At 46.1% G+C, this 16,863-nt stretch overlaps 1 protein-coding gene across 6 annotated transcripts in view; it reads right to left on the bottom strand.

The window, feature by feature from the left end:
* si:dkey-191m6.4 (rho GTPase-activating protein 22) overlaps positions 1-11,670 on the bottom strand; it is a 30,272-nt gene extending 18,602 nt beyond the window's left edge. For 2 of the 6 annotated variants that reach the window (XR_007029816.1, XM_047327535.1), the window contains exons 1-3: positions 11,484-11,670; positions 4,426-4,625; positions 1,035-1,122 (exon numbers count right to left, since the gene is read on the bottom strand). Coding sequence is in view for 5 of the 6 variants with exons in the window: in XM_047327535.1 (XP_047183491.1) it covers positions 1,035-1,122; positions 4,426-4,625; positions 11,484-11,526 (331 nt within the window). In the remaining variant the exon portion in view is untranslated. Of the gene's footprint in view, positions 1-1,034; positions 1,123-4,425; positions 4,626-5,676; positions 5,724-6,663; positions 6,907-11,483 lie in introns of those variants that run through there. The other 4 variants (XM_047327537.1, XM_035612322.2, XM_047327536.1 and 1 more) reach the window with 4 other exon arrangements.
* Between the last annotated feature and the right edge of the window lie 5,193 nt (positions 11,671-16,863).

Here is a 16,863-nt window from a genome sequence, read left to right as displayed (position 1 = left end):
AGATACAGATGTTTTAGAGTAGATTGTATCCTCTAAGTTACAATAGGATGCACATTGACAGGTATTGGCGTGTAACCAGAGTCGGTCATTCCTGTAAAGAGACAAGCTCACAAGTTGGCTGTGCCAGCAGCTTATTACGATCAATATTCACCTTTTATTGTTAAGTGACCTCAAGTGGTTGTAGTAGTTATGAGGGGGCCAAGGAGGATGCCAGATGACGCAGTATAAGGAGCGACAAAGTCTGAGGAGGTTGGTGGTGGATGGATGGGTCAACAAAACCACAGGGCTTTGATACAGGAGAAGGCTGTTGGCATCCGTGACAAACCAATAAACCTTTCTACAAATTTAAGCGCGTTTTCATTATTGTATCCATGGTGACAAAAGGTCCTCTAACCGTAGGGAAGCACTTGTTATGATCCACAATATCTTTTCCTCAACTTAACCAAATCTGACCCTTTCCACAATCTTAACTATGTTTATTATTCTTATGACCTGCCGCTGGTTTCGCTCCTGCCAGGTACTGTTACCATGACAACAGATGTCCGGTTCACCTACTGCTAGCATGATCCCGTTTGTCTCTACCCTTGGATACAAACGACCTCTGTGGTGGATAAGGTCGGAGAACTTGTTGCTTTCAACAACATTAACAAAAGGAAACATAATGAGGCCTCCAAGGGAAATAAAATGAACGATATAAATTGATCTGTATGAAAAAAAAGACAGCAAATGGGTCTGTGATTGACATCTTACAAATCACAGTGTAGGCTGCAAAACATGCACAGTGTACAATCTGAGGCGTTGAAACAGAATCCTGTCAATAGCAAGTGGAAGATCGTAACAGCAGCTGACCTGATCTCCCGAATGTCATCTGTGTCCGATCTGCCGCATACACATTTACGCCACTCGCTACAAAAACAGGATATTAAATCCGCTGTGGCTGGGGCAGCGATCAGGGAGATAAAGTGAAATGGGTATCTGTAAGAGCACCGTGAAGTGAATGTGGAGGAGTAGGAGGAGGAGCTAGTGGATCTCACCTGGTACGATCTCGAACAGATGTCTTCCTGGTTCATCCGGGTTAGCTGTGAGTTCATTCACCTGGCATCCCTGCAGAGGTATACAGCCCTGGACAAAGATGCAGAGATGTATTCAAACACTGAGATGGCACAGACGTAATTTTGTTCTTTCCTCACTTCCACGCTCCATCTCTTCCTTCCTCAAAATCTACTTTTCTTCTTCCTTTTCCCTCGCCTTCCTCTCACCCTCGCTAACCCTCTCCTCCCCCATCCTTCCTTCCTTTCTACATCACTCCACTCTTAACCCACCACTGAAACTGAACAGGGACCCACACAGATTATCAGAATACATTATCCAGATCAATACCTATTTAGCCCCCGAGAACTGAGGCCAAGTGAGCTGTGAGGAGATGCCAGCGTCTGTAGGTCGGCGCCGTTAATCTGAGCACTGGCATCCTCCATCAAACCGGGAGAGAGGAGTCTGACAAAACCGCCCCGACCGTAGGGCCGGGCTGTCGCCAGCATTAGTCGCCATGGTAACAAATGGAAGGGGTGGGTAGCTGTAGATGGATAGAGCACGGGGGCAGGGTGGGGGGGGGGGGAGGAGGTGAGCTCCCAAGGGTGCTATGTGCTCGGAATCACGCGAGTAGCTGGCCGGTGATGAATGAATGAGCAAAGGCAACACGTAACCCGAGAACACAAATCACACAGTCGAGCCGTGTAGGATGAAAAACGTGGGCTAGTTTGTGCTCCTCTGCGTCTTAGCGCGGCGACACCGTGACTCAGAAGTAGAGCCTGTGTTTTGATGCAGTCATTATAAAACTGAGGATGTGCATGCATGAGACTTCAACCTGCCATTAAACATGCCCGGACCAGATCCCTAATCCTGGACCAGAACACCAGCTGTGGCCTCTGACAAACCTGTTCTCAGAGCACCAGGGGCCAAAGCACCGGAGCCAGTGTACACAAACACACTTTGATATTGAATTGGCACTAAATTCAGCCTCCTATTGTTGAAACACAGGCCACGGAGCTCCGATCAACTCTCTCCACAGCTGTCTCCTCAAGGCCAAAACACGGGACCCCCGTCAAAAGCAGCAGCGGCAAACCATTGACTGCTCATCTGTGAGCAAGGTAACGGCAACGCAAATGCTATTTGCTGTGAGCCCGTTCAAGTGCGTATTTGATTTCCCTATAGGGAAAAGGTTAAATTCACACGTTACCAGTCGGCTCTTAGTAAGATGTCATCAAGAATTATAAGAACAACCTTACAATTCTTAAAGATGTTGTTTTCTTTTTCTTTTTTTACACAGGCTCCACCAATGTGTTTATTTTCAAGCGAAAGGAATCAATCCTGCCGATATCTGACGTGCATTTGTTCTGTGCTGGTTTTATCTCCTCCGCATTCGCTTTGCCATCCCCTTCACCAGTTATCTCATCCCTTCATCTTGGCAGTGCAGGGGGGAGGGGGTGTCTTGTGTTCTGTTGCAAAGAACACCTACACCCCCCTCCCTCACCTCAAAACCCCACCACCACTCCCAGCCTCCAATTTCCAATCGATTAGAGGATGAGAGGGAGGGAAAAAATGCCCAGAGTGACACTTTTCTCACACATCCGGCTCTCAGTGGGGGTGGGGCGGGGGGGTGTAAATGTGTGCGTGCATTCAGCCTTGTGTTTTACTTGAATCCATTGGGAGTTGCGAACCAATAGAGGCTGGATGAGTATTGGCAGGTGCTGATTAAAGACAGTCTGTCGAAGCCTTCAGTCATTTGTTCTCCCCACAGAATGGAGACTGCGGCGAGAGGTGAGTGCGTGTGTGCGTGTGTGCGTGTGTGTGTGTGTGTGTGTGTGTGTGTGTGTGTGTGTGAGTCAGCAACTGGCCAAAAAAAAGATCTCATCAAATAAAGAAATGGGATCGATTAGATCCCATTACGTCGATTTATTCTGTTAATATTATTCTTGACGGTGTCCTAATGGAGGAGGAAACCAGGCGTCACATGCTGCTGTTTGTACTGGTGCACTGAAATGTCCCGTGAGTTCAGTGAGTCATCTTTGCCACTGTCAGGAATGAATGAAGGCCCTGTTATAGTCTGCAGATGGAGGATGTTAAATCTGGGCTCCGCCGCTGACTGACACGTCAACGTATCGGTGCTGGTCCAGCTGTCAACATCATCTTTTTGCATTTCAAAGGTCAGAAGTGTGATTCAGGTGATATTCTAGTCTATTGAAAGTAGTTAGCCAAAGTTGACTGGTTATCCTCACTCTATTATTGTTACAATGTGGCAACTACCCAGGTACAGTAGCTCCAGTGAATGCTTCAGAACTGCTGACTTACAGGAACATACAGGAAATCATTGCCATCTCAGCAAAAGAAACACTGACACAGCAAAAACTATTTTTTTCAGGAAAGACCCTTTTAAATTGATCATATATTACATACGTAGCCTATTAAGCCAGACATAGGCTACTCAATAATATGCAAAGTTTTGAGGAACTTAAGATGTTTGAACTCTTATGAGCATACAGAGCTATCCTCAGAAACAAGAAGAACAGGGAGTCCTGCAGCGGACGGTCTGGCCCCCACACCGAATGCCAATCTAATCAATAGCTGTTGAGATATTAGATAAGAGTGGCGAACTGGCCGACAGACCAACATCGCTGTTGATAGAATATATGCCATGTACAAAAATATTGAACATGGCAATCAATGGAGGGCAAAAGATAATTGCAAGGTCTCTGCTATACTGAGCTTTTAAAGTATTAGTGGTTTAGACCGCTGACTTCGGTACAGAAGGTCGGGGTTCGATTCCAGGTCAATCCCCAGTGTGGGCCCTCAGGCAAGGCCCTTGCTATAAAGCTATACCTGCCTTGATGATTGTAAGTTGCTTGGGGCAAAAGCGTCAGCAAAATGAATGTAATGTCTGTTCTTCTACTGAAGTTAGCATTGCCAACCAGCTCGCCCCAGCCTGTCCTGTATCGTCGTGCCACCTCGCGATAGTGAGTCACTGCAGTTAACCCAGACTCCTTTTTTCCCCAAGAAAAAAAGAATATCTGGAAGGAAGCAAATAACAGAAATAATGCAGTCATTCAAAAATAAAAAAAATTGGGGCTGATAGGATCTTTCCCAGGATAGGATAGGATGAGACGGGGCTCAGTACACTATGATTAATGCCCAAACTGTCCTGCCATCTGAGCTACAGCCAACCCAAAGTGTTTTCCCACTCTCCTCCAACGTCCAGTTGATGTCTCATCCAAAATGATATAGCTATCAATTTGAAGCAGCTTCAGATTTCGCCGCTGAGTCATTAACAGGTCACAATGTGATCGCACGAGCCAAGTGGGACGGCGACGCAGGAGGTTTCCCCATGCTGTCGGTGCGTTCCACCATGTGCGAACGTGGCAGGAGACTCACCTGTGGTTTGGTTTCCTCCTCGTCCTTGTAGAAGTAGAGCTGGTCCGAGCGCAGCACGAACCACCGCAGCTGCCAGTTCTTCATGATGCTGCGCTGTTTCTTCAGCCAGCCGGCCTTCAGGGCGCCCTCCTGGAGGCTGGGGGAGGCCGGCCGGCACGAGGCCCGCGACACCTCGCCCATCACCATGCTCTTGGACCTGGCTGCAACACACACACGTAAGGCATTTGTATTCTGTGTACTACAAGCAGTCAGAAGGCAAAGGGCTGTGTAGGTCAACGGGCGCTGAATTGGTTGCTCTGATTGATTTACTGTATTTCTTCTATTTCTTTGGCTCAGTGTCTTTTCATTTTCTCTTTAATAGGAGCGTGCGTTATCCCTCATTCTGCCAGGCTCCTCGGTCATGAACACACACACACACGGCCTTCTGCCCCGAGCGACTGCGCCTCTAGATGAAGGTGGGGGGGGGGGGGGGGGGGGGGGAGGCTGCAGGCACAAATAACAGCAGAGAGCAGATAAAATAGAGACTGTGAAGGGCGGGAGGGGGGAGGGATGAACACACAGACACACAGACATGTACACACCCACATCCACATATCCTCAGGTGACAGGGATCCCGAGGTCCTTGAAAGAGACTTATTGTGTTGCCAGTAGAACAGCATAGACGCTTTTGAGCTGAGATAATAGGACCACATGGGATTGATTGGCTGGCTGACTGACTGAATCCTCCTCCACAGACGTGTGTAACCTGAACTCAGTCAAGGACACGTTTAAAAAAAGGGAAGAGATGGCAATGTGACATCACATTTGTTGAGCATCAGCTTGACCACAGAGCAATCATCTGTATCATTTGTGACCGTTTTTTTTGGTTTTTAACCTTCACATTTAGGCACGACTTTTGCAAAACACATAAGACCATCATGAATGTTGAGGGTCAAATTTTGTTACACGTGATGTGGCTGAAGTTTTTTGAGGTCTGTAGCCATAGGGCTACAATCTGGTCAGACGAATAAGGGAATTCTAGTTGATGACCATGTATAATTTATAGAAATCAATTGTGCAGACATCCTCCCTGCTGGTGTGCATTATGTGCCACACACACACAGGCACACACACACACGATCAATGTTCAGATGGCGCCGAGGGAATAAGGGGGTGGCCGAATGGGGAGGGGGAAGAAAATCAATCTTTATTCTGTTTCATTGTCTCATCTCTCTATGTCCTCATGCATATAGTTGAAGGCACACGACTCACGTCAATTATATTTCCGCGTCGCAACCTGTCCCGTCAGTCTGCGGAGCCTGTTGAACATCAGGGATGTGTTGAATAAAGAATACAAATGGTATTGAATATTTTTGCCTGCTCTAGGCAAGTGTGCGTCTCGGTTTTTCATATGTGAAACATTTACCGTCGGCGTCTTCATACGTGAACGTGCAATTATGAAAGTGATATCAGGAGGAACGTTCAAATATCCTAAGTAAAGACTGTCACCTCAGGAAATGAAACGAAAAACAAGACAAATAGAACATACAGTTCTTTTTAAAAATTGGTCCCAGTGTAAACAGATGTGATTCCATCTTTGTTTTTCCACTCTGCCCCCCCTGTCTCCCTCCATTTCTTTTACTTTGACTCGCTCTAATTCCTCCCTCCCTCCCTCCTTGACGTTCAGCACTGCTGCTCCCATTGAATCAAAGCTGTGGTATTACTGAGAACACACAGGGAACATGTGCACATGCAACAACACACACACACACACACACACACACACACACACACACACACACACACACACAGGGAGATAAATGTTCTCATCACTCTCTCCTAATTAAAGCATATTTTGTCTAATGGATCCGTTTTGGGATTAGAGGCGCAGCTCAATTATTTCTGTTGTTTTAGAGAACTAGGTTGATTTTAAGTATTGCAAAATGCTCTTGCTATAGAGATTTTTTTTTAAACAATCTTCGGGGGGCATGGTGAACAGGCTGTTGAGAGCTCAGCGTTATTATTATTTTTCAAAAGTTGTTTGAGAAGATATTTCAGGTTACTGCTCAATCTGGGTCAATGCTGTTGTTGAAAAATAGACAGTAGCAATGTGCAATAATTTCTTCACTTATGTCTGGAGTCATTGCCATCTCCTTGTGTATATATCTTAACCGTCTGAGCCTGAACCTGACGTGTGCAACAGAAAATGCATCATGTTTTAAAAGTCCTCGAAACATTTGATCAGTTTATGCAACTCACGGTTTGTTTTGACGGGAAGCTAACACTTGCGCCGTTGCAGGCAGGGCTTCCCTGTGACCGCGGCCCTTTCAGAAGATTTGTAGTGTGCCCTGGAACTTCAGTGTCTTTTCGGAGACTTTGTACAACATGTCCACGATGATAAATCCAACGTTGAGTGACTTTACTTATCATTTTTATCCCCTTTTTCAAGTCCTAAAAGGCTTCTGTTGTTGTTAGCGCACTTCTAGCGGTCCATTTTAAATCCACTTGACCAATCAGAGGCTTTGTTACAGCTTTGTACCAATCAGACGCTGTGTTTTCGACTGGTCGAAAGAAACAAAGATTTTACACTGAAAACAGGACCTCTCACTCCTCCTGATTCCTCCTACTTCTACTACTGACACTCCTCTGTGTTGCTGCAGACAGGAACTGCTTTGCAGAATGGCAAAAGAGACTTTTTGGGGTGGAAAGTTCAAAGGACTTATTTGTAGAAAAATGTACATAACTTTTGATTTGCGTTAGTAAGAATGTTTTTGATTGTTTATCTTATAGCCAAGGCTTCAAAGAACAGCTTTCAAGAGGGAAACAGCTTCATCATTGTTGTTTGGCGTGTCATTATAATGAATGTCTGTGATATTAATTTCCGTTCAGTTTTTTCTTTTGTCTTTATGGTCATTTAACTATTTATACATTCATGTGATATCCCTGAAGCAACCTAGGCTATATTCTGATAGCCTAGGTTGTCCTGAAAAAAAAAGAAGAAGTATGTGTATAACTTGACTTTACATTACAGGGTTGAGGTCTGACAAGCATTATTACACAAGGTGACGCAAGCGGACCAAAAATAGGAAAACAAATGGCTAAGGGCTCTGAGGGTTAAGAATAATATGTTGTAATACTCCAATAACATAATCCAAATAGTCTTATTTGTAATGTGGGAAGGGATAGTTTGGCATAAAACCTACAAAACCCCAATCACATATTAAAAAAAAGCATATTCATAAGCTACGGTATTTGAACATATTTTATAGCGCTAAGACCACCACACATGTCTTAAGTCAGAAGTCGTTTTCTAATCACATACACTGATTTTCTTGTCGGGGTCTCCAGGATCCGCGACAGCAGTGTTAAGATTGTACTTGTTTGGTTGCCATCATTATCAGTTCCTCTGCCAGCCCTTTCCATTTCTCCTCATCATGGGGAAACTATACTTAAGACTGGTATACTCTTTTGGTCACATTGCTGCTAAACGTGGCGCTCACCTTCCCCGTCCTCGAACCCTCGGTTTTTCCCTCACCCCATCCCGTCCCTCCATGGTTTTCCTTCCTTCGTGGCTGAGCCGGTGTTAGCCTAAGAGAGCACCGCTGTTCAACACATCAGCTGCCTGGATCGCAGGCCGGACAGAGTGGAACACACACTGTTGCCGATGATTCATGCCTGAGTCACAACAACTGACTTTTGAGTGTGTGTGAATGTGTGTGTGTGCCAAGCACGACTACCCACTGCTACAATTTGGACCTTCTGCTCAGAATGATTCAGACCTTCCTTGGATAGGATAGAGCTGGTCTGGGATCACTTCTACGTGTATCAGCCACAGTGCTGGAAATAAGCTGTTTTACTCTGAACGTGCTTTTTGTGCATAATCACTGCAATTCAACGAGACAGAGAGCGTAGCTGTGTGGCTCAGTCGTTGACAGTGGCTCGCAGTTGAGGAAAGGGCTGAGTCCAATGATGAGGGGGGGGTCACCATCCTGCCTGACGCTGTGTGCAGACGTACCGTCTGCCCACATTTATTTATCATTATGTATCCCAGTGATAATCTATGTAAACTGGCCCATGTGTCATTTTAATATCACGAACAGGGGAGTGTATAGGTAAAGTATGCAAGTAATGTTACAAACGTGAACAAATGGTTGTCTGCAGACTCGTATCAAAACACAAGTGGTGTAACACATGAAGGGACACGACGCTGTTGCACACACACAGGCCATAACACACACACACACACACACACACACACATCGTCTATGATGTCACTTAATGCAGTTTGGAGCCGTATATATATTTATCATCAGCAGGAAATGGATGTATGGCTCTTATGCGCATCATAGAGGAGACCCATCCATTAGTGAGGCGAGGCGGGCACTCCACAAAAAGCTAGACAACACTGCACAGATGGTTAAATCACACACAGACACACACACACACACACACACATATACCTTTACACAAACACACGCAAGCATGCTGGAGGAATCAATTCCATTAATTCGGTTGTTGTGCAGTGACTTATGGTTCGTGGAAAACGGCAGAGTTACAGGTGCATCAGGGCATAACATCCAGTTAGCCTATCACTGTTGATAAATGTGTTAACCATTATGTGGGTGCACACGTGTGTGTGTGTGTGTGTGTGTGTGTGTCTGGCAGCCTTCCTTGACAGGCTGGAGGTGTGGCCAATACTGCACAGCCAGTGTGTGTGTGTCTGTGTGTATTTCTGCAGTCGAGTGGAACTGATCTGCAGCAGCGGGTGGATATGTGCATATCCGCGCATTTCTGTGCACGCTATCATCGCCGCGTGCACGTTTTCGGAGTGTGTCAGTGTGTGAATTATTATTATAATTATTTTTTTTTTAAATCCGTGCTGCATACCCTTGCTCACAGATATCCAGTGGTGAGGGTTTTCGTTCATATGTGCTTCAAACGGGCAGGAGTGTCAGGGTGTCGCCGCGTGGCGGGACTTTGATCATAAGAAACCATGGCAACGCAGATAAAAAAGATGCAGCAGAAGAGGCAGCTGATATGTGGGCAATTAAAGCTGCAACGAGATTTTCCCATTGCCAGCCTTGTAGGAAAATGCAGCTTTAATATGTTGATGGTTGTAGCAGCTTCTGGAGCACGGCAGTCAGATTTTTTTTCTTTTAAGCAGCTGTTACGGGCGATGAATTGGTTTCTTGAAGTAACTCAGTGATAGATAGATAGATAGAAGACAAGCTGACCTTGGAAATCCAAACAGATCATCTTATAAAAGGGCTTGTGTTCTCCAGTTTTACATATCTGCTCTTCCAGGGTCCAATGTTCCCATGGTCTTATGGTCCCCATCTCTATGGCACACGACAGGAAGCTGAATAAGAACCTCTCCAACTCTGCATTCACTTCATATGTCATGAGCTATATCAGCATATTTGGCTTACACTTGAGGGATCTCATCAGCTTATCAGGGTTGGATGTCAGGGTTATATTGTTCCAATATTTATGAAATATTTTAAGCTTGAAAAAAAGATTTGATCCAAACAAAATAGGGAGTTTAATGCTTGTTATCAGAATATTGAACATGGCCCCGTGGGAGCACAGGAGTTTTTTGCGAAACATAGTTTCGTTTAGATTCTGTAAAGTTAAGCTATAGTTATCTTGTCGACTGACCTTCTGGCATCATGAATACCGCGGCCAGGAAAGATCAATAACGCAAAAGTCAACGGCGTTTATATTATTAATTCATACTTTGAGGGGCAATCTTTGACATTCAGAGTTTGCCAGTCAAAAAGCAGCTTAACCCCTCCAAAGTGGAACACTCACACTGGCCAGTGTTGCGTCCTGTCTAGAACCCGCTCCGGCCCTGGCGGAGTACATTCTACACTTTTTTTCCACATCTGTCACATCACCATCTGTCTGTGGGCTTCACGCAACAAATGTGATGCAGTCAGCAGTGAAGAACCAATTTGCCTTAGAGGGTATATGCACAGAATGCTTCTCACGGAGGCGCATCAATCTCTGTAATTCCCACTTTCCTGACAAAAATGCAGGATGAGTGCCCCCCCCCCGACCTCCTTGATTTTATTAAGACAGTTGTATCTATATGGGTAAATTATGAATCTACATGAAACCCTTTTACTCACCCAAGAAGCTCAAAATTGCTAATTCTGATAATGCTTGAACCATCATGTTTTGTGGGGGGTTTCTTTAAGGAAGCCTGATCGTGACGTTGTAATCATTTGAGTGCTGATTTACAAATGTACACAGTGAATCTAGTCCTGCTTAATAAAAGCCAGGTTAAATCTGTTCTGCTGCCCTTAAGGTATGCAAATGCAGATTTGATCCACTTTGCTGCCAATTTCATGCCGCTCCGGCGGAGAATTTACACATCACCCTCCCATTGTTGGCAACTATTCATTTCATTTTAATCAGATCCAGCTATGTAATTGTGCGCTCGGAGATTAGTGCCAAGGAAGGCAGGAAGGAAGAGGACACACGGACACACGCACACACACACACACACACACACACACACACACACACACACACACACACACACACATAAACACACTTGCACACATGGACATATTAATACATCCGTCCACACGTTCACACACACACGCACACACGCACACACACGCACACACACACACACACACACACACAGACACACAAAGCAGCTGACAGCAATCCATTCAAGTGTTGCAGTGATGAAACTAGAGATGCTGCTCGCGCCGCCTCTTAATAGAATTCACACCCGGGCAGCGTCGGCCAACTGTAGTAGAATGCTAATGTACTCTGGAGAGGTTTTCTCGCGTGGGCGGACCAGCCGCTTCATTCAGAAACACACGACTGCAGTAGGGGGAGAAGACAAGAAAAAAGATGGAGTGGAGAAAAGAAAAAGTGTTCCTGTAGAGATGTTTCTTGTGTAAAAAAAATGAATTACAGTAGAGAAAGCACTTCTTCTTTTAAACATCTGGGAAGATTCCCAGCATCACTCACACATCCCATCACAGCCCCTGTCATTATGTGTTGGCAGGTACAGTACAGAGTGTCGGTGTGATGGCAGAGCGAGCAAAACCGCGTCCTACCTCGCCTGGTCTGTCTGATCTTTGGGCTCAGCATTGCTGTCATCGCTCGTCCGCACACTCTCCTGTCGGCATGTTCGTGTACATCCAGGCACCCCGCCCCTGTCTCTGCCTCTGTGCCTCGCTGCCTCTGCCTCTCGCTGGCTGAGCCTCTCTCCTCCCTCCTCTTCTCTCTCCCTCTGACCTTCTGCAGTGCGGCCAGGCAGCGAGGGGGCTGGGCCGATCCGGGGAGGGGAGGAGAATGGAAAGAGAAGGGGGTGGTGAAGGAGAAGGAGGAGGAACTGCCCCCCCCCCCTCCTCCTTCTCCCTTCTTTTCCCCCTCCCCTATATGCACACACGCCCAGTGGCCTCCACCCCTCCCTGTTACATTATTCATAGTGGTTCATCCGACTGGGGTAGAGTTTACGGCGGAAGGTCTCCCACCAGCAGGTCTGACCTGCGAACAGTTGCTGGATTTGAAGTGATCTTATCTTTTTGCAACAACTGCTTTTCTTTTTTGGGTGTGTGTGTGTGTGTGTGTGTGTGTGTGTGTGTAAAGATTTGGAATGTGTGTGTGATGGGAAGAAAACGAGAAGGGGACGGGGGGACGGGGGGGGGGTTCATCTGGCAGGTGTCTCCTCCTTCTGCACCTAATTAAGCTGTAGAGGTCCTCAGCTCGTCTCCACCCCCTTCCCTTAATCACTCACCCCCCCATCGTCTGCTCTCTCATTCTCTCTCTCATGTCCCTTTATCTCCATCCCCATCACTATCTCGCTACGCAAGTGTCTGATCTCCTCTTCTCCGCCGCAGCCCCCCGCAAACAATGACCCGCCCCGTTTCATCCTTGACTACAGCTTTAACCTTTCAGCTTTCTGAGAATAATGTCGCCTTCCGTTCAAAACTCAGGGTACGTGGGAAATTCCCAACTCGTACACTAGGTCGTGTAATTACACCCTGCAGGCATTCCAGTGGCACAACTGGGAAAAATCCAGGGGGAGGAAGAAAAAAAAAATTGCAATTCCCCGACGAACAATGTCCTGTCACTTTGAGCTGCAGCAGCGGCCTGTAATTGACGCAAAAGAAAGTGTTCAGGAGTGTGTCGGTGGTGGCAAGAGAACTTTATATGTCTCGGAGAAAAATGTCACAAGTGCATTTTGGCACCTGTTTTGTTTGCTAGTCTCTTTTTTTTTTGTCATGCATTTTTTAGTTTATATACCTTTTCTTCACAGCAGTGAATCCAGTTGTCATTCCAGAACGAAAGCCACTTACTCTTTGTCGCCCCTAACTTGTTAACTGCAGCTATGTGCTATGTGACAGCCTACCATCCAATGAAAAAGAAATGTCAGAAAACACAACTCATGAACTCGAGGTGCGCGGTTGTGAATACTACAACAGCGGTTGTGTCGCTCAAGTGGATTCAGATTCAGGAGGGTTTACAGCCAACATTAAAACCGGGCTTTTTTTGTTCAAAGCGTCTTAGCAGTCGTGCCACCACATTGAAAGTCTGAATTTCCTACTCTCGGTCTCGTCCTGAAGGCCTCATCGGACCTGTCGTTGCTGTGGCAGCTGTGCTCGCAGCAGCCGGGGCGTCCCGCCTCCTCCAGTGCACAGAGGATAATAGCCTTAAGTCCTGCACTGCAATTGAATCAGAGCTGGCCTCGCGTCAACCACAGCTGCTCTTATTACAGGGCAGAGAGGGACAGAGATTGCAAAGGGTGTGTGTGTGTGTGTGTGTGTGCACGTGCGCGTGCTCCCTCACATTACATACGAGCACCTATACTCACAGGCCAACGAGCAGCTAAAATGACAGAGCAAATGCACAGACAGATCTGAAGCACACGCACTCCGAGCCTCCACACGGAGCCGGAATGAGGCTGACAGAGACAGAGATGGGGGGGTCACACGAGTTGAAATGAAACAGTGGGAGAGGAGGGACGCACCGACAACAGACCAAGCTGAAGCAGAGCGAGGGAGGAGTGACACACACACACACACACACACGAGCTGAAAAGAAGCCAAAAATGAGACAGCAATAAAAAAAAAAAGCCTTCGGTGCCAGTGTTTGGTTAAAGCCTGAGGTTGGATGACAGCGGTGCGGCCGCGCCATGCCGGGTGTGGCCCCTGGGTGTTGTTCCACTCTGAATTTATCGCCCAAGTCATCATCATTTGGTTCTCTTATCACAGAGTGGGATGTCGGACTGCAGCGAGAAGGAAAGCAGCGTGGACGTTTGAAGCCACACAAGCGGCACAGTCACAGACCATTGAGCATTCCTGTTCTTCGCGCAGCCATAAACATCGGTTTCTCTCTGTGTACACTTCGCCCCGGCACCACCGTGACTCTGGTTTGCGCTTTCACATCTATTTCGGAGCGCACTCCATTTTCACGATGTTTCCTTCCAGCTGGATGCGAAGGAGACAGCTCCAACCAGGGTGGAGTACTGCGACAGAGGCGAGGCATTCACGTGTTTGTGATGTTTATCACTGGGGTTCCCCCAATTCATTTATATGAAATAAGATTGACAAAATAGAAGGAACACCTCTCGGTGTGACCCGGTACAGTTCGACAGCACCACAAATCAAATCCCCCAAAATGACCATCAACTTCCTCCTGAAGGGAGCATGTCGCATTTGCTTTATCCGAGTGCACCTAATGAACTGCAAGTGGGTGTCGATTCATCTAATCACCGAGTCATAGTCCCTACCCTGAAATTAGGAATCAGCGTTAACACAGAATATGAATCTAGACCTAAAATGTGCACAACGTGGATTTGGTAATTCCATCGCTGATAAGAAAAGACAAGATAAGATAAATTTGACAGCACAAGGGGAAAAAGTTAGAAGAAATAAAATGAGAATAGAAAACTTGTCCCACGAGGTAGTCGAACATGGTCTCAATATGTCTCCGAATTTCAAGAACCGCCGGGTTCTTCAGGGTCACACAGAGGAACAGCACTCTGAAACTTTCCGTGCTGAATACAATATCAGTCCTCTTGTCCCCGTTGCTGTTGATCTTTCCTCCGAGGTCAACTAACGTCACAGAGGACGAAGTGTGATCAGAATGCTAACAAGTGCTCGCAATCCAGTGTTTTGGGAAAAACCTTTTGAAATATTGATAGCAAAGATGATCAAAATTTCATATCGGAAGGGTTGGGCCGTGCTAAAACAGACCCACGGGTGGCTGCTGAAGGTACGACTGTTGACTGCATTATTTATGGATCGCCGGCGGCCGACTGTGGCGGGGCGGCATCAGTCAGTCAATCAGCAGATGTATTGACAATAACTCTGCCTCTCTAAATATTTGTATTCAAATCAGGTCAAATTTACACTGTACATGTTGTATGAATGACCCGAGGACGGGGTCACATGACTGACCGTCATACATATTTCATATCTTAATATGTCTATAAACATTTTGTAGCTTAATATTCTAGAAAAACTGACTACATATAGATACATACCATGGTTGGAGAGTTTTCTTCTACACAAAGAGTTCAGGGGCATGAATAAAAAATGTTTGAATATTTTCAACTAAGGACATATTAAAACATACATTTCAAAATAAAGGCTTGTTTACTCTTGTTGCTGTTATAAAGAGAAACCTACGACAGGAGTTTGTGTTAATTATGCATGATAAGAAAAAAAGATTTTAATGCTATGTTGTGATGAAGGCAAAACATCTCAGCCCGTCCGGCAGCTCGTAGATCCGAGTCCTGCTTCCCATATATTCTGTTCAACATTCAAATTTAAGGTAAATTGTCCCACTACTTGCAGCCACAAAGTAAAAAAGTGAGGCAGGATAATGCTGAAAGTAGATGTTTTCTGAAAGTAGATGTTGCTGAAGGCCACTTTCTTTAATTGGGAGAAGGGAAAATTAGGTTTGTGCCCGTGCCTGACTGAAGAGACATACAGCAGACAGGTGTTTTCCCTTGAGCCGTCTGTCCGTCTGCCCGTCTTCCCCCCCCACCCTGACCCCATTACCCTCACTCACATACTCTGTCACTGACAATTACCACAGGGCCATGATGTCACCCGCTAATGGTTATGTGAGGAGCTGACAGGACGGCGGACTGCGGCCTATGCAATATGGATGGCAGCCGGCTGCCCCGTGCGACTCTGCGTCCGTCCCTTTGTCTGAATTGTCTCGCTCTGTCTGAATTGTCAGATCGCGGTTGTTTAATGTCATTCTGCAGCAATCTGTTTTCCCCTCTGTGCCCCAAATCATGACACTCCCTCCAGAGCACTTCACTGCCGATTTCATGTCGCAATGAACTTTGCCCTTTGTACAAGTTGTGCACAAATGTGCCCAAGTGGACAAAAAATTATTATTAATGCTGGTTATATTGTCAATTTGGGTTTGAATACAGCTGAGTAGAGCAGACGCGACAAGAATAACGCAAAAACACAGAATTCGCGCCATGAGGTTCACTGGCTACATAAATATTGAAATGTTTGCGTGGGACAATGTCGCTAAAGCCAAGTGGCGTTGAGAGTCTCCCAGCGTCCACTGACGTCCGCGTCCAAAAGAGAGTATTCGTGTTTACTTGCGTTACTTGCGTGAGTAAAAAAAATGATCCTACTGTGAAACTTGTTTTGAGTAACGCAACTTTGCGTTTGGTGAGAATGCACCATAAAAGACACAAATGAGAGCTTTGATACATAAATATGTTGTTGTTGAAAAAGCCGCACGACGACTTTTACAGTTTCTGGTGCATTTCCCGTAGTGTAACAAAGCTCAACTGCCCCACTATCTCAGCAAATAACGGCGCCAGGGCCACGGCGCAATCCAAATTAATTAGATTCTATTCGTGGCTGCGTTGCTTTGCCTCTGCAGCAGCTGCTGTCCTCCTGCATGTGTTTGGGTGATTGACGCCCAGCGAGAGCGCGGGGGGATGGAGAGACTGACGGAATGGCTGAGGGGAAAAAACCAGGAACAAACCCCAAAAAAGGCAGCACATCTATACTGTGTGTGTGTGTGTGTGTGTGTGTGTGTATGCGTGTAAATTGATTTCCAATAGCTCTGTCGGTGTCCATGTGCTCAGGACCGTTTGGCAAAGAGCATCCTTCTGTCACATATAAGAATGGGGGCAAAATGTTGAGACAACAGATGAATAAATCTTAGATTTATCACTTTTTGAAATTTAAATAAACAAGGAACGAAGCTGCAACGATGTGGTGTGAACCTGTGCCAAGTGTGGAAAAGGCCACAAATTCGATTTTAGCTATAAAAACAACAGCTGTTAAAGAAAGGGCCGACTATAACATCGCATTTACAGCATTGTGTGTTGTAAACGGTTGAGTTGTCACATCCATCATATTCTCTATACTCCCAGGTTCCTCTTTGAAGGAAGGAGCATACTGCTACTTACTACAAGGCTCCTGTTCTCTCTCTCTCTCTCTCTCTCTC

This window comes from Scophthalmus maximus, chromosome 16, assembly GCF_022379125.1.
Source record: "Scophthalmus maximus strain ysfricsl-2021 chromosome 16, ASM2237912v1, whole genome shotgun sequence".
In the NCBI taxonomy this organism is placed as follows: Eukaryota; Metazoa; Chordata; class Actinopteri; order Pleuronectiformes; family Scophthalmidae; genus Scophthalmus; species Scophthalmus maximus.
The sequence above is the reverse complement of the archived record's forward strand: the minus strand, read 5'-3'. Positions and strand labels throughout refer to the sequence as shown.